The following is a 23,302-nucleotide window of genomic DNA, read 5'->3' as shown; positions in this document are numbered from 1 at the left end:
AATTAGTTTCAATATTCCTTGGATGTATGAACAACTTCAAATCCAGTTTTAGTATTCTTTTTCCCAATGCTAATTTATTAAAATGTGAAGTATTCAAACAGTCTCAGCATACATGAAATGTTTTAAGTCCATATATAATTCCTGTACAAATGGGTATTACTATTCATTTTAGAATTCTTTCTGTCTGAATTATAAATATCTGTCTTCACTTGTAGCTTAAAAACTCAGCTAAACATGCATATGCATCTTTATCTAACATCATATATTCTTTACCTAATTAAATACTTATATCATTGAAGACAATCACAAGCTACAAACTCATACTAGGAACTAAAGACTCTTTACTTTCTGATGAATTAAAAATAAACAAAAAACAGGGAAGCTAAATTTTATTCCCTGTTTGAGAGCAAAAGACTCTTGATCAAAGAATCAAAATTAGCTTACTTTAAAAAAAATTAACTTGTTACCATTATTATTATTGACAACGATGATAATACACAGAGGGTTTACAGTTAACATGAGTCAGGTAATGAGTACATTTCCTTTCCCACAATATCACGCCTTCCTTTGTTCTCTCCCAGCTTTTCCCTTCTATCCCCATCCACAGATGTATAGCTCATTTTCAACATTTTGTGTAGTATCACTGCTGCATTTGTTCTCACTTTCTCTCTCCACTTATATTACATTTGTTTTTTATTAAGAATAACAGGCCAGGAGCTGGTGGCTCATGACTGTATTACTAGCTCAGGAGGCTGAGATCTGAGAATTGGGATTCAAAGCCAGCCCAAGCAGAAAACTGTGAGACACGCTTGTCTCCAATAAACTACTCAGAAAAAGCCAGAAGTACTGTTATGGCTCAAGTGATAAAGCACTAGCCTTGATCACAAAGAGGTTCATGTAAAGTGCCCAGAACCAGGACCAGGAAAAAAGAAAAGAAAAAGAAGAGGAGGAGGGGGCAGAGGAGGAAAGAAGGAAAAAGAAGTTAGAACATGGTGTTTTTAGGGATCACAGGGAGGGATTGGATGAATGGAGAGATAAAAGATTGGTGGATGCATTCATAATATTCAAAGTATGTATATGTGAAAACAGAACTAGGTAAATTGAGTGGCTGGGTGGGGTAAGGAGAGATGGGGGGATGAGGAAAAGTGGGACATTGCTCAAGATACATTGAACTGTCAAACCTACATGCAGAAATGAAAGTCCTTCATTCAACTACTTGATATCAAACATAAATAAAAATAAATAAATAAATGCTTCCTCAAAACTATCTCTAGCATTTACTTATTCCCTGCTTTTGCCATGACTGTTCAAAGTGATTCACTTTTTTGTGTGTTAACACTGTATATATTACACAATACTTCTAGTCTCTAGCCTTTCTCCCTCATTTAGTTCAAACTTTTTCTTCCAAACACAGATACATTTTATACACAAGAAAAGAGATGTGCAGTCTCAGGGTCATGATTTTGATCACCTGACTAGCATTTGTTTTTTATTCTAGTTCATCTTGATTTCTTACATAGCTACTGTTGCGACTCTGCATTTATCTTAAATATGCTATCTATCATATTAAAAGTCTGCGCAGTGATAGGAGTTGAGAGAGTAGGAGTGTTGATGTTAACATTGATTAATTTGCTATTGTTTATTATATCTCAAAGATGCAGGACACAGTTTATGAAATTCCAAGATATGTAACTTAAAGCTAATAAAATTAAATATATTTAATTTACTTCATATCATTGTATGGAAGGAAAGGTGGAAATGAATTCTATGGGCTGAAAATACTTGCTGTATTTAATTTTACATTTTCGTAGACAAGCTGTTTACTCTACCTCTTTAATTATAATGTTAAAATATTCTCCAAACTGTATTAATAAATGAATGTTGTGAGTATATATACATATATAATATATTATTCTATGTAAATCCATGTATATGCATGTTAATATATGTGCATATGTATATACGTTGTGTAGATATATTTTCTATATAAACATATTTATACATATAAATGTATATATACTCTCTATATACAGTATAAATAAATAACTATAAATATTAGCATTCTGATTTCATGGGCTGAAAGATAGAGGTATGAGATTCCCCCCTCCCCCCATGCTAAATTCAATTGCTTCTTCCTAAAGATTAAGCAAAACCACTATCTGTTTCAGTTAAAAATATTTCCATTGATTATTAGTGATATTAAAATTAAGTAATTTTCATACATTCAGGGCCTGGTATATTGACAGATTAAACAAATAGTCAATACGTTTTTGGAAAATGACAGAGTAGTTGATCATCAATCTCTGTATCTAAATAGAAATTTAAAAATGTTTCAGTCAGGGCTGGGGATATGGCCTAATGGCTAGAGTGCCTGCCTCATATACATGAGGCCCTGGGTTCGATTCCCCAGCACCACATACAGAAAATGGCCAGAAGTGGCGCTGTGGCTCAAGTGGCAGAGTGCTAGCCTTGAGCAAAAAGAAGCCAGGGACAGTGCTCAGGCCCTGAGTCCAAGCCCCAGGACTGGCCAAAAAAAAAAAAAAAAAAAAAAAAAAATGTTTCAGTCAATGCAATTCACTCTTTCCCTATGCTTATTAAACTGGAACTTAGCATAGAGATTTTGTTATAACACAATAGTTAACATTCACATGAATTTACAATGGCCACAAATATCTGCAGAACAAAACAAATTAAAGCATGATAGAACTTTAGATATCTTTCACTCTATTGATACCATAAAATATTTTTATCTTTCTTATTTGAATTTTATTTACTCCATTATTTAGTATTAATAACCATGTCATAGGTATTTAAATCATTTCTATTTATAGATTTAGCTAAAAGAAATTTTATTCAGCAATCCATAAAAACCAAATTATTTCTGAAATATTCTCAGTGCTACATGCATCAAATTCATTTTGACAACAGCCTTCTACATTGAATAATATGGTTGACAGATTATTAAATCTTGACAATTATTAGACATTGTGATTTCTGGAACAAGTCAAAGACAAAGAAATTGTCCAAATTGGCAACCAAATACAAAATGAAAATTAATAAAAATTCCAAGAAAAACACTCCCATAGAACTATCATCCCAGGTAAGAATTGTCAACATGTCCTTGATGATAATTACTATACATAATAATAGAAAGTCTTCACAGTTTTCAAATTAAGCTGTTAATTTTAACATATATTAGTATAGCCATATGATGCAAACACAGAAAGGTAAGAAAAAGACAATTAAATATGAAAACTTCTCTTATAATATTGCTTATTCATAAAGTAAGATTAATGTAGGTTTTACTGTCACAACTTTAAAATTACTTTTTATTGGCTATCTAATAGCTAACCATTTGGTACTTTCCTCAGGGATTTTTTTGTGTATTTCAACCATAATATAATTAATTCCTCTAATCATAAAGATACTCAGCTTCTTTAAATTTGCTCTCTTTTGGTAATAAAAATATTTACGTGTCTAGTAGTATCAGGAATTTTTCATGGAGGACTATAAATTCCTATATTCTTCGAAAACTACAATATATTGTCTTAGAACATTCCATTAGCATAATAAAAAAATATACTCATCAAATAAACTTAGGATGATATGTATGTTGAATAGTACTTGACAATTGTATTTGGTGAGTAGTTGGCAATAACCTCATGTCTTGTGACTATTTTCAAACAAGTTTAGTCCTCCACATACTTTAGTTATTTTCAGAGGAATATAAAGTCAGTGACACTAAATGAGGATTCAAGAATTGAGAAGTCATCTCTACATCCTAGAACATGTTCCTCCTCTATATTTGAAGATGAGGCAAAACCTGTGTTCAATCTTCATATTTTAATTTTGGTCAACATTGTAGAATCCTACATCTTCAAATTTGTATTCTGGAATAATTTGATAACTCATAAGAATACTAAGAAACAAATATCCCACATTTTCACATATACTTTTCCAGTAAATCTAATGGAGAGCTATTTTGATGACTTAATTTGTTCTTATGATTACACCATATGATGTCTGCTGTTCTACTCTTTAAAAGAACCTCTATATAATCACACCAGCTCTGGTGTTTTCCAGGCCGTAACAAAGAAGCATACTGTACCTCTTATTCTGCTGTTGGTTTCAGATGTGGTTGGGCTGGCTGTTATGGTTACTGTGGTTGTGACTGTTGCAGTAGTAAGGGAGGGGATGATAGTAGTGGGAAGCAAAGTGGTGGGAAGATCTGGTGAGTGGGAAGAAAAACAAAACACAAAACAAAAATCATATCATGCAAACAAAAGAGAAACACAAATGATTCAAATTACAAGCACATATATTGTTTTATGTTTAACTTTTACAAGCTTGCACAGAGGTTCAAGTACACAACTGATGGTACCACACAGATTCTGTCATTTTATTTTCACTTTAAAAAAAATATTTTCTCCAATGGAAAGCAACATCTTGGAGCAACATCTTGAGAATAAAGGAGGTTGTTTGTAATATTTAGAGTGAAACTGAAAATGACAAGAATTCATTGGTTCATTCGGTCATTTGAACAATGACTCATTTGAAAATTGGACATGCAGTAGCAAAATACATATAGTAAAACAAAAAAAAATAGCATGCTTGGTCAAACAAGTGGAACAAAAAGAAATAACACATACAGAAATAAACAAAAATACCACCTTAGGAGATTAAAGAAATGTTAATGATGAATGTGCATATGCATATTAAGTGCTGTTTGCTTTTTGTTTTTTTAGGAAAACTTAATGGTAAGAAATAAAATGAGATAAAACTTTAGAAACAAACAAGCAAACAAAAGAAGCTATTATTGTTGTTATTTTGCTTCTCCTGTTTTCACAAATGATGTTAAGGTAGAGAATCTTGTAACTCTTACCCAAATTAGCTGGTAACGGCTTCTAAAAATATTGCAGTATGTAGGAGTCTTTAACAAGTACTGAGTCAACTAGAATGGAACCCAACATTCTGAAAGGTTTATGGTTCATTTTAATGTGGCATAGCTTGAGGAATTTACAGAAAAAAGACTTTACGACATTCAATCCTTAATCCATAAGTAGTCAAATTGCCAAAAGTTAAAATAGTGCTTCAAATTTACAGAAGACAGAGGATGAAACAAACAAACAAAAAAGAATAATTTAATCCCTCTTCCTTTCAGTCAAACTTGCAGAAAATATGAAAAATAGCCAAGGGAATATTGAAAGGACACAACCAGTATCAAATAAATAATCCTCAGTAAAATCCTTGACAAACCTAGTCTCAAGAGGATAGACGTACTAAATTAAATAGTCAGGTCATTAGAAACAGGTCCCAAATTACCTGTAATTAATATGCTGGGGATTATTTCACATGTTTGTCACATAGTCCATGTATGTGCAAAATGTTTGACAGATTATTTTGCTATTAAGTGGTTTCCTGTCATTCCTTCGGTAAAAGTCTTTGAGTCACACTATTTTATAGTTCTTTACTTCTGATAAATAACCCCACTCAATCTTCAGAGTCTCCCTGCTGAATTCTGTATATTGGAAACATCGGAAACCAGCATGGGATCACTCTCTTATCTTGAATATTGATGTTTACATCTGTTTTGCAATGGAGAAATGCTTCCTGGCCAGTCAAATTATGAAAACAACCTCTGAAAACTCACCGGAGGTACATTAATCACTAAGGAAAGTGGCTATTTCCTGGAGTGTGGTTTACCATGATCAGATACTAGAACTAATTTTAAAATGTTTTAATGGAATAAATATTATATATGTATGTATGCACATAGTACTTCTTGGTTGAGAGTGTTGTTTATTCTTATTTTTTAATCATATGTTATTTCATGGTAGAATTTCTTAAATAGTGGAGGTAAGTTAAAACTGATTCTAATTTTTTGGTTAGTTAATATCAGATATATTAATAGAATATTACCTTCTCAAATCTAGTTTTAACAATATAAACTTTCAATATCAGCTCTAGAATTTGTTTTGTAAGTACAGTAATGTATATAAGTGGTGTTATACATTTGCTAACTTTTCTTTTCATTTGCTTACTTTCCTACATACAAAACAATATCATTTTGTTTTTTTTTTTTATTTTCCCATATTAGCAAAAATAGAACTTCTAATTTGGGAGTCAACATATTTTCAAGACTTAAGAGCTATTTCACATAAACTACCAGTTTCCTGGTATTGTGTAAAATGCATTAGAAATATATATATTATTTTTCCTCAATTATTATTCAGAGAATTGAAAATATGGATAAAAATATGGATAAATGTAATAATTGTTCATGTATTTTAAAAGAATTTCCCAGAATCTTGCAAAATGTCCAGATAGATGAGTGAAAACTGTATGTAATTATTAGCATGTGGTCTGAATTACACAGAGCTTTCCTTCATCCTCTTCCAACCTTCCTTCTTGCCTATTTTGTTTCTGAAATTAATCTGGTGAAAGCGCATTGGCCTATATGATAACTGTGTTAAGGAAATTACCTTTTAGTCAGAAATCTCTCCTAGTCACTCTTGAGTCACTCTTGTTTTTTTTTGTTTGTTTGTTTGTTTTTGTTTTGTCATGGGGCTTGAACTCTGGGCCCAGCACTGTCCCAGAGCTCTTTTGCTAGAGGCTACCACACTCCCACTTTGTACCAGAGCACTACTTCCTGTTTTCTGGTAGTTAATTGAATATAAGTCTCAGATATTCCTTTCCTGGGTATAAGGATGAGCAACATGGACATGATCATCTTTTTTTTGTTGTTGTTTTTTTTTTGTTTTTTTGTTTTGTTTTGTTTTTAAGGACTAGATCTATCACTTGACTTGTTAATAAACATATCTGAGGGGCGGGGCGGGGAGGAGTCTCAAGGACTACCCTGCCTGAGCTAACTTCTAACTGTGCTCCTCAGATCTCAGCCTCTTGATTACAGGCGAGGGCCACTGACATCTGGGTCCTATTTTCAATCAATGCAAATGTAGGTATTTCGAAACATCTAAAACATTTCTTTTTAGAGAAGGCTTCTTCAATCTGTTACTTTTTTTTCTTTTTCCTTTCTCTTTTTGTGGTGAATTAGGGAATTCTCAATCTAAATTCACAATTCTAGAATTTTTTTTATTATTAAATTTTATTGATAAGGTGATGTGCAGAGAGGGTATAGTTACATAATAAGGTAGTGAGTACATTTCTTGTCGCATTTGTTACACCCTCCTTCATTTTTCTTTCCCTTACCCAGTTCAGATAAGCATATAGACAATATCCAGTGTACCAGAATTATATACAGTGACCACAGGGGGTACGTTAAAGGAAATTCACCTAGTACATTAAATTCTAGAATATTTTAAATAATTTAATATGAATTGCCAAATTAATCATTCTGGCAATTGTTTGGAACTAGTTCAAATTTTGTGCAAGTTCATACAATTTGAACAGTACTTTTATATTCTACTTGAATTTCTTGTGTGGCTCTCATTTTGGTCCCATTTCTCCCATCTAGACAATTAAGTCTTTGAGGGTAAGCTTTGTTACTGTTGAAACGCAAGCAATGTAGAAGGTCAATAAACACTCACTAAACACAATTCTCATAATATTGTAAGTACATAACCTTTTCAAGGAATTTAGATAAGTCCAATTATGTGACAGGATTAGCTAATTAATATTGAAGAAAATTATTTTTTTCACTGGAAAAAGTAATCTTACTTTTGTCTTCAACAAATATAGGAGGATACAATTTTAAGACCATCACCCAATTATTCCTCATCTCATCAAAACATGAATACCAGCCATAGGTATTTCTTCTACAGTCAGAATATTGTTTATCTGGATTATGGTAGATGCTTTCCATGATTCCATGTAAATTCTCTTCATTGTCACCTACTTGAAGATTTTCCAACCAAGTGTGAAGGGCCAAAAAGACCCTTATAAGTACAAAGTTTCTAGTAAATTGTCTCCTACCATGACAAAATTACATTACTTGTGTTGTCATAATTAGGAAAATGTCGAGATAGTTTTCTTGGCTATAAATTTTACATATACATAAGTATACCAGTTATATGACAAAACCCTTTTTTATTGGATGTAAGATTGAAGACTACAATGCTAGTATTATTATCTCCATCTTGTCACAGCAGACATTAGAAAAAGCCTATATGAACTACTTTCTGAAACTGAAACATTTTTAATTTTGTTGTTGTTCTTACTCTTACAAATGACTTGCCACATTTAGTACTATTTAATAGATGATGCAAGTGTTGTTATAGAACATTAATTTTGGCCCTTCAGTTAGATGTTGATTACAGAAGTATGAAATATTTTCATGAAATAATTGAATTTGGCAGGAGCTGTATAACACTATAACTGAGGATAATGACAATGATGATAATAGATAGGTAACACATCATTGTTAATAACATGAATCAGTAACAGAATAACATAGTAATTCACTAGAAAACATTATTTCCCTCACTTTTATGTTTTCGAGGTATTTAGTAATTCATTCTGAGTGACTTCAGTTCTACAGGATTATTTTTAAAATAAAGTAAAAAAAAAAAAACAGCATCTCAAAGGATCTTGTGTTTTGAATGCAATTTTTTTAATGTTGTGAAAGTGTTAGAACTCCCAAACCATACCATCCAATTAAAAATGATAGGAAAATGTCCTTTCCTTCACATACTAATGAGTGAATTAAAAAAAAAATGCCACCACATTTTGTTAGTGGGCTTAGTAGAGCACAACAGATACTGTATAACCTTGTCAGAATGAAATCGCTTGCAACAAGCACTGCATACAATAAACTGCAGTGTGGTACAGCACCTTTTTCCCAGTAACGAGCTTTTCAGGTTAAAGGTATGTTCTGTTCTCTACAAATGCAATGCACAATAATTTCTAACTTGTCAACCTGTTTTGTTTTGTGGCAGTTTCTCTTTTTAAAGCTGGCATCCAGAATGGATTTTCGAAGCAAAATTAAGTTTAAACAGCCTCACAAGCCAAAAGTGTGAGTTCCTCTCTCCAAACCAGTGAGAAATAAGGAGAAAAACTCCTACCATTTAAGGACTTTGAAATCTATATATGTATTTCCTTTCTCTGTGTGGTAATAATGCTTTCCTCTCCAGAGAATTCCCAGGATAATTGGCCCAAACTATTATTTCTTGTTTTTTTCATGGAGTTTGATGGATAATAGATGGAATTGGTTAGTTCATTTTCAACATAATTTCTAATGGGTTTCCTTGTTGAATTAGTTGACCTTTGCCCCACCATTTCTCTGCTTCCCCTTCCTCTCCCCAAATCAGATGAACTCAAATAAAAGAGAATGGGAACATAAATCAAAAATAGCTACAGAAGGGAATTAATCCCCCAAAAAACGAAAGAAGGAAAAAAGGAAAGAAAAGTTAAAAAAAAAAAAAAGGAAGTATCTTTCTGGTAGAGAGGAAAGGAAATGTACTCATTACCTGAATCATGTATCTGTAATCCCTCTATATATCAACTGTACAATAAAATTTAAACTAAGACAAAAAATATTGGAAGCATTTTTCTGGTAGAGCGTATGCTGATTCTTTTTCTTTACAAATCATAAGGTACCTTCTTAATACTACTAATTCTACTCCCAATGGAAATGATGGTAAGACAAAAATTAACTATATTTGTTTTGTCCCTTTGGGAAAAGACACATTCCTCTGTTTATGCTATGTTCAGTTACACATAGAACAGTTGATTTTGGATCAAGACATAAAAGTACATCACTACAAGCCCCATATTTAAATGTCATTCACCAGGTTGAAAGGACCTCAAGTCAACAATGCATTTTACCTCCTCAAGAGCCATCCATATTCTCATCTGCTTTATAGAAAGGGACTCTGCAAAACCTGATTTGAATAAATACCTTTTTATTATTCTGGTAGCTTCATATAGCTTCTCATACTAAATGCAATCCTTATAAAATAATAATAATAAAACACTGCTTTTGAAAAAGGGAAAGTAGTGCAATTTTCACCTGTAGGTGGTATCTCACAGTTCTGTGCAATTACAATAGAGTTATGAATAAAATCAATGTGTTATTGAAAAATATAGTTTACACTTTTAAAATACTTTTGTTACATTCCAAAATGAATAAAAGTAAATTGAAATGTAAAGTAGAACTTAAAAATGCATTGGAATGGATAATCCAACATCATTTAGTGCCACCTACTTCAATTGGTTTATTTTTTCCTGAAATATTTTACATAAAAGTACATCAGATGATTCAATGGAAGAATAATACTGTCCTTTATTAAAAATCAACTCAAGTAGGAATATACAAAGAAGTTTGTTATATTAGAAAAAAGGAATACAGATACTTTGATTTTTCATGTAGTTTTAATGATAAAATAGCTGGAAGGAATTTTGTATGCAGTTTAGGTTCTGTTTTCTATTAGTTTATTTTAAAAAGAGTACTTTGGATAAGGTCATTTATATAAACTTCTTCAAAACAGTCTCTTGGCTATTAATAGATACAACAAACTTAAATGTAAAATACATTCACTTAATAATATCATCATGTAATATTTTTTCATATGACTTACTAGATTCCTACATGTGTCTGTTCATTTATGCAATATAATAAACTCATCTATTACCTTACACTGCAAGACACATAACCCATACAACTTAAAGATAAATTTGCATATACGTAAAAAATCTAATGATGACATGTATGTGATTAAAAAAAAGAACATAAGTGAATCTTTAAGAATACAAATCACTTTCTATCAACCAACCATAGTTGAGTATGACATGCTAATGATAAAATAACACATAAGCTTTCCTGATTGAGTTCTTTTTCAGTGTTCATTTTTTTTTGCAAAAAAAAAAGTTGCTTAACTTATAGTAGGTTATTCATTTATGTCACAATATATTACTGAACCATGGACTTCCTAAAAAATAATTTGCTATGTTTGCCTTGGACTCATTTCTTATTTAACACACAAATATCATCAAAGTGTAACAATGACAGGGTCATATCTGAACTCTGCTTCCTTTGTTGATGGTAGAGAGAAAACACTGAGCTTTTAGGAATCATGTCTAAGAAAATTGGAAATATCACCAATAGAAGTATTTTATTTTGAGGTTTTTTTGATGGCTCAAGTTTCTAATCCTAGCTACTTGGGATATGAGGATAGTAGGATCATGGTTCCATGATGGGGCAGGCAAAAGCACGAAATCTTATCTAAAAAGGAACTCAGAAAAAGAGGGCCAGGAATGTAGCTCAAGTGGAGTGGTGCTTGCTCAGCAAATGTGAGGTCTTATATTTAAACTTCCATAGCCTCAAGAAAAAATAAATAATTCTTGTCTTTGGTAATATTCACAATTGTTACCTTAGAAGCAGTGACAAAAACTTGATAAGTTTCCCAGATTATTTTTGTTAAAAATATAGCTTTATAGTCAAGTGAACATTTCACCAAATTAAAACACTTTGATTGTAGAATTTCACATGTCTGTGCATATCGTTCTTGCTATATATTAACCTGGAGAACCTGTTGAACTCCAAAAGTTGTGAATTATTACAAATGTATTGCCAAATAAATACAACATTTTTCATTCACATAAATATTCAAACTATAGAGGTTTGTTTTGGCAATCATAGAACTAGCATCACACTAACACTTGATGTCAACTTGTATGCATGTGTGTGTGTACAAACCATATATGTATTTTGCATTTAGTTAAAGTTGAGACTGTATATATGTATGTAAATATGTACATTTGTGCACACACATGTTTACATATTGTTAATCCATTAAATTGAGTTGGTTGAGGACAGACCTAATCACTAAAGAAACTACTAATTGATAGCTTACTCCCTAAGAGCTAGGTGTTCAAAGTTAAAGAAAAAAGGTAATGCAAACAGAAAGAAAAGAGGACAAAACTGATACAATAAGAAATAATCAAAAGCATTGTGGTGCATAACTTTAATACAAGGGAGGAATAGTAAGGAGGAAAAGGTACAAGGATTATGGTCTGAGAGTGACCAGTGCCAAAAATCTTTAATCCTTGTCTAAAAAAATCTTAACCAATACAAATGAATGGAGGCAGAGTTGCTTGTGACTCAAGTGGTAGAATCCTTGCTAAGTATGAGGCCTTGAGTTTAAGCCCAGAACCAGAAAAAAAAAATGCCACTAATGTCAGTCAAGTGCAAGCTTATGTAGCTAGATATGGTAAGCTTAGAGTAATAATTTTGTATTTATACTAAATATGAAGCACCTTTAGATTTTGAAAATGGGGAAAATACATGAAAGGATATGAATTTAAAGGCTTATATGTTGGAATTATTGGAAATATGCATGGGTGTTTAGAAGAAGGAAGCTGCAAGATACTTTTTCAATATCTGTGCCACAGTAAAGGCTGGTTTGAAGATTTGGGAGCTTGATTCAGAAAGATGGACTGTACTGGTGAGAGAAGAGCAGGAAGGAATCAAGATAATTCTTACATTCAAAAGCAAGGACATGATAAATGGTTACATCACTTGGGAAAACTACATTGTATGGAGCTAAAAAAAAAACAAAACAGATTTTATGTGAACTCGGTATCTTTTCTTCAGAAACGACATTGTTTCTGAAAACTATTGCCAACATTTCTCCTCCTGGGCCATTGCATGACACTTGAATTCTGTAACAAATGATCCAATTAATGCTTGTATTTGGGGGTAGAAATGTGGTTTTTTTGTTTGTTCATTTGTTTGTTTTGCAAAGCTTTAGCCTCATCTTATTTCCACAAAAATAAATGTAAGGGATTGGGAATGTGGCTTAGTGGTAGAGTGTTTGCCTAGCATGCAGAAGCCCTGGGTTCAATTCCTCTGTACAACATAAACAGAAAATGCTAGAAGTGGAGCTGTGGCTCAACTGATAGAGTGCTAGGTTTGAGCCCAGGGACACTCAGGAATAGAGCATAGGCCCTGAGTTCAAGCTTCTCGACCAACAAAAAAATAAATAAAATAAAATAAAATAAATGTAGAAGATCATAGTGCCATAGATTTTTATCCTTCCATTTCCCTTATTATATACTGCAACTAAGAGAAAGGAATATATAGAACTGACACATGAAAATTTTTAAAGGTATAGAATATTGAATGGTAGAATATTTCCTTTCTCAAGAGGAATGGCATTATTTTTCCCATTTGACTCAGGACTCCATCTAGACTTTTAGGAAGAATTACTTCAGAGCGTTACATCTATGTGATTTTTTTAAACTCCAAAAGATGAAAAATCAATTTATCCACTACATATTTTATCTGGAAAAGATGGAATTCAATTTCTCTGTATTGCCTCTTCAATACATGTTTAAAATGCTTTATGGAGCAAACAGTGATCCTGTCCCTACTCTTTCACCACTCCTCTTCTCTCTGCAGAGTTCAACAGCATATTCATCCAGTCAGAGGTATGTGTTTCCTACAGGCATCATAGCTCTCCCTACTCATTCATGTCCTGAAATGACATGTTTTATCTCAGAGATTAAAGCAACTACTGTTTTAAGTATCATCCACCTAGTTACTGCCTAGAAACTCTCAACCAGACATGACAGCAGCAAGCATAGGGCTATTCCATTAGCAGACTGTTCATTACTTCCATATGGGTGTCTTTGCCCTCCTTTTCTTCTCTACCATATATTTGCTGTCTGTGCTTCTAAAGAAAGCTGCACCAAAGGGAAAAAAATGCTCATTATGAGGGTGCAGAATTAATTTGCCAACTGGTAGGTCTGTTTCAATGTGAGGAAACAGATTTTAGTTTAAACCCTTTTTCAGGTTTTTTGTTGTTTTTTTTTAGGATCTGCAGCTGTCCATAATCCAGGCTTCCTCTCCTGCTCTCCACCCATTCATCAGAGCTCAAAGATTTTCTCTCTTAATTTAACAAGGTTTATAAATTTCACCTTGCCCAGTAGTACAGGTAAGCAAAAAGAAATGATGCAGCCTTTCAATGAGTTTAAACATTTTGTTTTGGGTTACTTTAATAGTAAATCTGTGTCAGAGAAAGCTGCAAACATTTTTGTCTCGATACACACTTGCTCTGAAGCACATTTCTCAAAATATTGTTCTGAGAATATTTATTAGTCTTGAAATCATTGCTAAACATGGCATGTGTCTATGGAAGCTATATGCCCATAATAGGAATGTGCATGTGATCATCACATTTACCAATTTATATAGAAAAGATCATAAACAAATTTAAGGTATTACTCTGTGATATTTTTAATATTTTAGAGTAAAATATAGCACTCACACAAGTTTTATTTTGCTAAACATAAGGGCAATAATAATGCTAGAACAACTGTGTTTATTTTCTATATACCAGCTAAATGTTTCAAAGATAAGATAGCTTGTATTAAAATGTTTATTAAGTGAAAGAAGGCTACCTCTGATCTGGCTTGCTTCACTCTCACAGCAAGCAAGTCAATTACAGTAGAAAATCAACAAGACTCAGGATGGAAAAGAGCTTGCATTTACTTTATCTCTGAAGACATATATGTCCAAATGAAGAACAAAACTCAGAGACTTGGCTTGAGGCAGTAATCTGTAATGTACAGTTGGATTTACAGCTTTTTGTCTCTGAGTATCATTTGACATTCATTAACAATAAAATCAAAGTGAAACAAAAGTAGCAATCTTACTGATTTTTAAAAACTAGAAAGGCACAGCTAGTAGCTTCATTCCTTTTACAAGACTACAATACATGTACATTGCTAGTAGTACTATTCTCCTATAATTAAAATTTAAGAAATTTATAATGTGAAAATACTTATACAGAGGGATTTTATTTTAACATGTCCTTTTATTTGTGAAAAAAACCCATTACTTATAATGGTTCCTGTTGGCTAATAATAAATGTGTAGATGTGAATATGTTTTAACTCAGAGATTAAAACAACTATTATTTTAAGAGTCATCACACACATATGTGTATGTGTGTTACATCTGAAATAAACAATTATAGTGGAAACATTAAAAACATCTATCACTATTTATTTAATAGATAACTGTACAAACAAACAGTACTCTTTAAAGATTTTTTCCTGTTGCTTAGTTACCAAGAATTTTGAGTGTTGTTATTCTTTAGTAAAATTCACATAATTTATACTCTGGATATTATCCAGAAAAATCTGTGTCAATAAACTGTATGCAGTTCTTTAGTAATTATTGTAATTGAATTGTCCTTTATATAACAAGGTTATTACAAAAAAGCAACAACAATAATAGATGTATTATGTGTCTATGTACTTGATGTTCATTGTGATAATTCAACTTACAATATTTTTCACTTATGAAAATCCAGAATTCCTGCATTACTATTTTTTAATCCCAGATACTTGGACCTTACTCTCATACATTGCAAGCATGTGCATCTACATAAACATATTCTGATAGCTTTTTTCTATTGTGTTCCAATTAGTGAATATATGACTTATCTTTCATATTAAACTGTAATCTTTGTGAGTATCATTCACCTGAGTGTACTAAAAAGACAAATACTAAATGTCTTTCCTTTTTTTTGTTGAAAGAATCAATTGTTCTTTAGATTGAATTATCTACTATAAATATGGCAATAAAAATACATTTCAAGCCAGTTTCCGGTGGTTCCTGTAATCCTAGCTACCCAGGAAGCTGAGATCTGAGGATCACTGTTCAAACCCAGCCCACGCAGGAAAGGCCATGAGCCACTTATGTTTAACTAACCACCAGAAACCTGGAAGTAGTGTTGTAGCTCAAAATGGTAGAGTGCTAGACTTGAGCAAAAAAGCACAGGGATAGAGCTCAATCCCTGGGCTCAATCACCACATCTGACAAGGAAATTTTAATGAAAGAAAGAACATTTCAAACCTACTAACCAATTGATGCTGCTTTTTAAGGTAATAAATATGATGACATGCATAACAGGAAATAAATTTCAACATGTAAGTAAAAAAACAAAGTGTAAGAAACAAGTATGTCTCAGGAATTAATTAGTACAAACGTGCGTATTAACTAAACTTCATAATTATTTCCATTGTTGAGCTTTTTAATGAACACTGATACCTACTCTACTATCAGAACCTCCATGGTGGGAATTCTTCTTCATAAGTATAATGTGTAATCTTATACATACTTGTATGCTGGGTCCTGTTAGGAATTTCACTGCAGGCAAAATTTGGATCCATAGTTTCAAATTAACATTTGTAGTCCTAGTTCTAAAATTTCCAAAGCTATAATTAGGAATGAGACAAAAACTACTAGTATACATAACACAAAACATCAGTGCCATTGACAATTACTTGTGAGAGCCTTTAAATCATGCTCTTTCCATTGACACCTAAAGAATAAAATCTTACCACAAAGAAGCATATGGATAGCTGATGATTTCACACAGAAATGCTCAGCCCTCCATCAGGTTAAGTATTAATGCAATCTGGGCAACTGTGGGAGACTCAGACAAGAGATTTTATCCATGAACAATCTTATGCCAGAGCCATATTAAAATAACACAGTAATGTAAAAACCATCCGTGGTGTGAAAGATAGAAGGGTAAAGTTCTCAGAAATGATCGCTTATCCCTTCCATTTTGGAATGCATACAGGAGTCATTATAGATCAAAATGCCACTCAGATTTCATCAGTTAGTAGGTTTTGAAACAGCAAAAACATTTACAGAAGAGTTCAGCTTTTATATTTATACAACCAGTGACTATTGAAACATTATACCCAATGTACAAAGGGGAAAAAACACTATTTTGTAACGAACCCGATTGGAACCCTTTTTAAACACACTGTAATGTGGTTTCACTGATTCATCAAACCTCTCATTACTCATGTCAATAATCCTAGGTAAACTGGTGTTGAACTTCACAGCATTTATCTAGCAGCATGAATAGCATTAATCTATGGGGTGCTTTTGATGAATTGAAGTTCAAAAAGCAAAGCCAAAAATGACTTCATACAAAGTGCTTAGAGAACTATTTATTTTAAATATGTCAACTACCAACTACCTAAAAGTAGCTTGGCTATTTAAGAAATCGTGCTGTTGGCTAGCTTGCAAACATCAGAAAAATGGAATACAAATGTTCCCCATTTGAGTTACCTTAAACAAGTGACATGTTTCTCATCTGGGTGTATTATTTCTTTTGTCACTAGCCTTCTAATTCTGTATATTTTTGTGTTGTTGCTTTCAACACAATGTGATATATTACCCAACATGCACCTTGGTTCTGAGAGATCTTAAGGTGGAGAAACACTTGGGAAATTTAGGGTGATCACAAACATTATGCTTAACCTTGGTATTACACAATCTAATTATGCAGGTACTTTGGAATTTGGCTGCAGGAATCTAACTTATGTTCTTTACTCCTGTCTCAATCATTCAGCTCATTCTGGTAGTAAGACTAGATATTTTGTTTATAGGAATATACATAATTTATTCTGTACTTGATTAGGATAAATTTTCCCAAAGATGAACTTATAAAATATTGGAAATTAAATGCTTTGCTTTACCATTTGAAGATGTATGTATGTGGAGTATCTATTCATTCTATGCCCTCATTTTCTTACCAGCACAAGGGGCCAATGTGAAATAAAAATATATTACATATCTTTATATGTGATTTAGTAGTAGGAAAATTACTCTTTTTACATATTATTTCTCTTCCACATTAGCCCACACCTTTACAAAATGAATACAAGGAACAACTATTTAAACTTGATTCATATATGGACTTATAGACCTAATACTTGCTTCATCTTGAATCTTAGAATTATAATCTTATGGAAGACATCGAATAAACACATTCTTCACATGATTCCTAAAATTCACTATTTTTTTTGTAACGACATTCGGTTTTACACAAAATTACAGATTTTACAGAATTTTCTTTTTTTTTGTTGTTGTTGTTGTTTTGTTTTGTTTTGCTTTGTTTTTGCCAGTCCTGGGGCTTGAACTCAGGGCCTGAGAACTGTCTCTGGCTTGTTTTTGCTGAAGGCTAGCACTCTACCACTTAAGCCACAGTGCCACTTCTGGCTTTTTCTTTATATGTGGTGCTGAGGAATCGAACCATGGACTTCATGTATACAGGGAAATAATTTACCACTAGACCATATTCCCAGCCCTCAGAATTTTCTAATATGGAAAAGAATATACTGGTACTATTAAACATGCTTCTCTTGGTGAAATATCTAAGAGAATCATTACATTCTTTACTAATCCTTTTTTTTTTTTCACAGAGATGTAGTTTAGCCTACTAAATAAACCTCAGGGACAATGTGTAATTTTATTAATTACAGTACTTATTGATATCATAAAATGTCTGCTCCATCTAATAATATGTAAAAGCTACCTATGTAACTTCTTGTGCTTCAAAAGAACCATGATTCTCTTCACTCAGGAGTAGTGAGATTATTTCTGGGTTTTTTTTTTTGTTGTTGTTGTTGTATTCACACCAATTATGAAATAAGTTCAATCAAGAAGGCAAGTCTACAGATATTGCAAATTATTATTCATATGAAATTACTCATTATTACTGTATGATTCTGTAATCAATAATAGTGCAATATTCTACAGTTCTTGTATCTCTGATTAGCCGGTTAGATTATTTTTATAATACAACTTAAATTTGATTAAAGGAAATAGTTTTCATAACTCTTGATTTTAACTAAAATCGCTTGTTTGTAAAAAGTAAAGATAAGCATGAACATTTATGAGTCTCCACCAAAGATAAAATAAAAAATATTTATGATAAACTTTTTCAAAAGATAATTTAATCCTTAGCGTTTGCTGTAATTTTCTTTTATTAGCCTCTTGTGGAAGATATTAAATGTAAATCTTGGATATGTTTATGCTTACAAAAAATCCTGAAAAAAAGAGCAAATCTCTTTAATTTGGTTTATTCTTCAACAAAGAATTTCGGTCAATTTAAGCATTTTTTTTAGGCAATTTTCTCACAGGCAGTGCTGTGAGAAAGGCACTTACCATGGACGATGAGGACGTATTCGGCGCTGCTTTGGCCGATGGTGTTGGTGGCTTCACATCGGTATGTTCCGTTGTCAGTCTTGTTCAGGAACAGAATGTTGAGCTCTCTGCCACTCACAACCATTCGGTCAGGGTCCGGTAGCTCCCCACCATCTTTTGTCCACAACACAGGTTCTGGCCTAAAGGATTCAAAGCAGGGTACAGTGAAAATAAGTCACATTACTCATGAAGTTGAGCAGTTTACAGAAATTTACATTTTCAAGACCTACTTTGTGCACACCTACTAGCTATGCTACCATAGAAACACCAAGCACTCACTAAGAAGATTCAAAGTTAGGTTAAAACATACCTTAATTGGACTCTTCATTGGCAGAGTGTGAAAGAACTAATTTCTTGAGCCTCCTAGCGCTTAATGTTCGTGCCCTCAACAGGTCCTCAAGCTGCATCTTGCTGCTAATGGCTCATGCCTGACATTAAAGGACTTTCTTTGAAGTATTGAAGCAAATCGTTCTCAGAAATACCTGAGATTATATTTTCCTGAGTGTTTTCTCTGGAGACACAGCTCTGCCTAAATATCATACCACATTTCCCTTACCATTCTCATTCATTCTCATGTTCTTTAACAAAATCCAGGTGCCCAATAATTTAGGAATGGGTAAAGAAAATGTGGTGCATATTCACAATGAAGTATTATCAATAATAAGGAGTAAACTTATTTGGCAGATGTATGGAAATAGAGTCTATCATGTTGAAAGAGATAAACCTAGTTGAGGAGACAAATTCTGCACTTTCTCTCTCATATTCAAATCCATATTTAAATAATCATAACAACAATAATTATGGGACATGAGTGTAAAAGAGGCCTCTCTTGAAGGGGCATCATCAGAAGAAGAGAGGGTATGGGGAGGAACATGACACAAATTACACGTATCACTATTTATATATGTATGTGTGTGTGTGTATAAATGAAGATAAGATAAGTGGGCAAGGAATGGGAGTAAGTCACAATAATAGAGGAATTAATTTGAACAATGTACATTGAATGCACCTATAGAATGTCACAAAAACTCTATTATGACTGATATACACTAATAAAAGTAATTGAATAAATTCTAGTCATATACTGCATACCATAATTTTGGTATGTTAGACTACTTGGAAATATGACCTCAAGAGACTAATGACCATTTTAGAATGTGTATAACTATGTTTTCACAGCAGGGACATCTCCTAAGGTGCCAGTCTGAGGCTTTATCCCATTAGCTGAGCAATGAAAGTTTGTACTTGCCAAGGATTCTCATTTCAAAAATTTCTCTTTGGAGAAAAAAATGACGAATAAACCATAGGTTCTCATCTTCGAAAGATTTAACTCTTTTTCAAAGCATTGATAACAGAAATAATCCATATCACACTGTGCTGATGACAGTAGTTATTGAAGGAGCTTTCCATATCTTTTTTATTATTCTCAAAATAATATTTTAATTAATACTGAAGTATTTATTGTTTGTTGTTTTACATGAGGCTTGTTTTTTGAGCTGTACATCTGCTAGACACAGACTCTACCTCTATAAAAACACTCCTAACACTTTTGGGCTTTTAGTTACTATTTTTCAATAAGGTCTTGAGTTTTTGCCCCTGGCCAACTTTAGACTGTGATTCTCCAACGTCTACCTCTTTAGTAGCTGATATTACTAGGATGCACCATCTTGCCCAACTTAAATGCCATTAAAAAATACAAGCCTGGTGCAGGTGGCACACACCTGTAATTCTAGCTACTGAGATTTGAGGATGGTGGTTCAAAGCCAGCCCTGGCAGGAAAGTCCATGAGACTCTTATCTCCAATAAACCCCCAGAAAACTAAAAGGTCATAGACACTCAAAGTGGTAGAGCCCTGGCCTTGAGCTAAATAGCTCAAGGTCAGCATTCAGGTCCAGAGTTCAAGCCCAATGACCAATGAGAAAAAAAAAATCACAGGTTCTATATAAAGAAGATATATGTATGTATGTGTAAGTATGAAGATATATATATATATACATATATACATATATATGTCTGATGAAACTCATTTTGATGTTTCATCTCCTAGCTCCTCCTTTCAACATAGCATTTTTTTTTCACTTTTCCAGACAGATTTTCTAGTTTTAGCAAGGTTTTGTCATATTGTTAACTGTGATTATTTGCTTCATGTCATACACATTTAAATATATGTTAAGGCATTGTGAATACAAGCAGAAAACAATATTTGAAAATTGATATCTAGGATTGTGGCATGCATTCTAAGAGAAAGAATATAAATATTTTTAGAGAAAATAACATCAGCAAAGAATTACAATTTGTAGATTAAAGGCTGTGAGTTGGTGGTTGCTAACTAGAATCCTACCTATTTATGTGGCTGAGATCAGAGAGTGATGGTTCAAAGCAAGCCCAGACACACATACGAGAATGACTCTTATGTCCAATTAACCAGTAAAATGTAAAAACTGAGGTGAGCGTCAAGTAGAGATTCAGCCATGAGCAAATTGCTTTAGAGAGAACATGAGGCCCTGAAATCAGGCCTCAGTACTGACACAAAACAAAACAGAAAAAAAATGAGATTAAAACAAATAACACCCTATAGAATAAACAGATCTGTATGTATACAGAGAAAGAGAGGGGAGAGAGTGGAATTCTCTGTGCATTTCAGCAAGACGGTGAAGGAATTGGCAATCAAATAGTTAAATGTTGAAACCAGTTGCAAGTGTGACATTTAATATAACAAATAATGCATGTTTTTCTTCTGACCATAGTTATTGATAATATGCCATAAACTCTTTTTAATTAAGACTGTGATAATATTTTTGTTTCACCTCAGTTGCTAACAGTTGTTCTAAATCCCTTGATGTTTTCTGAGTAGTAGGGTTCTGTTGAGGAGCTGTTAAGAGATGGTATGGGATTCACTTGGTGGACTCATGGGGAACTCAGGATGGAGAGTATATAGTTAAAGGGATATCACATTCAGTCCTACTTCAGGAAGCAGGAAGAGTTTAAGATTGAGCTGGTTATCAATGTCCAGTGTCTAATCAGTAAGGCCTTTGTAAAAAAGCCTTTAGAGAAATCCATGGCACCTGTATCAAAGAAGACAGTGTTGATCAAGCTGCTGAGGGGAGTGAGGACATTCAGTAGAGGATGTGGAAGCCCAGGGCCTTTCCAACTGATGCCTTCATCTGGTTATTCATGCTAATCCTATGTAATACTTTTTAGTTAATGGGTGAGCATAGCATAATGTTTTCCAGAGACGTATGAGCAGCTGCAGAAAATTAATCAAACTCTCAGAGACATCCATGATGACCCTAGTTTGTAGTAGGTTGGAGAATATGCTGTTGACCCTAGAATAACCTATTGTCAGGGCACAAAATTGTCATACATTTTGATGATCAGGGGTGAATTACTATTGTATGATAGTAAAGAATAGTGCAATGTTGTTTTTACCTCTTTTCACATGGTGAAAACAAAGCAGGAGATTTTATTAGTACTGTTATCCCTAGTATCTGACTTCTATACATTTTTAAAATCTGACTACAAAAAAGAAGACTAGGACCATTTTTCTAATGATCTTCTTTGGAATGTCTGAACAACAGTGAAGAATGTTGTTTATCTGGAACCGGAAATTCAATCATTTCTGGGTTCAAGTTAAAAAAAAAAGTCTTCAGTACTTCTTTATTAAGATGAAACACAAACTGTATCAATACTTGCTAAATAACCTTTTTATGGACATATTAGGAAATTAGAACATTATAAATATTAATTGGTAATACATGTATGTGTGCATGCATACATACATACACATTTCTTGGTTCATTCATCTATTAAGGGGCATCAGATTTTGTGTGGTCAGATTAGAAAATGTGTCTGAGTCAGACACTAGGGATAACAGGAAATTGAAGGCAGCAATAGACCTGAGACTGTAACACCATACAATTTAACCCATAGGTAGTTAATCAAGAATGTTACCCCTTTAAAATACTAAATAATTAGAAATTGGAAACATACATGTGATGAACTTTGAATTTGTTTCTATAAAACCTTAGAGGAAAAATGTTTTATTTGCACTTAAAAAATTATAATTGTTTCTAAGCCAACTGAACAGAAGATACAGAGCAAAAGAAAATGCAATATGCTTATGTAATCACTCATATATACTAAGGCCATAGGATCATAGTTTTAAATTTTAACACATTTATAAAAAATAATTCAATATTTCATTTTGTTCATGTATTTAAAAACTCAACAGCAAATAAGAAATATATTCCTATTCTGATTTTTCTCATATGTTACTTGATTCTAATTTACTAGGCACATGTTTGTGCTAAATTTAGTCTTAGAGTTGAGA

The 23,302-nt window shown here is 32.8% G+C and overlaps 1 protein-coding gene across 1 annotated transcript in view; it reads right to left on the bottom strand.

Moving 5' to 3' along the window:
* The window catches only part of Cadm2 (cell adhesion molecule 2), a 172,229-nt gene that overhangs the window by 48,635 nt on the left and 100,292 nt on the right, over positions 1–23,302 (bottom strand). Inside the window, exon 6 of the mRNA XM_048346436.1 lies at positions 18,934–19,112. Coding sequence (XP_048202393.1) covers positions 18,934–19,112 — 179 coding nt within the window. The remainder of the gene's footprint in view (positions 1–18,933; positions 19,113–23,302) is intronic.

This window comes from Perognathus longimembris, chromosome 5, assembly GCF_023159225.1.
Source record: "Perognathus longimembris pacificus isolate PPM17 chromosome 5, ASM2315922v1, whole genome shotgun sequence".
NCBI classification, from domain to species: domain Eukaryota; kingdom Metazoa; phylum Chordata; class Mammalia; order Rodentia; family Heteromyidae; genus Perognathus; species Perognathus longimembris.
This window is presented reverse-complemented; position numbering and strand designations above follow the sequence as displayed.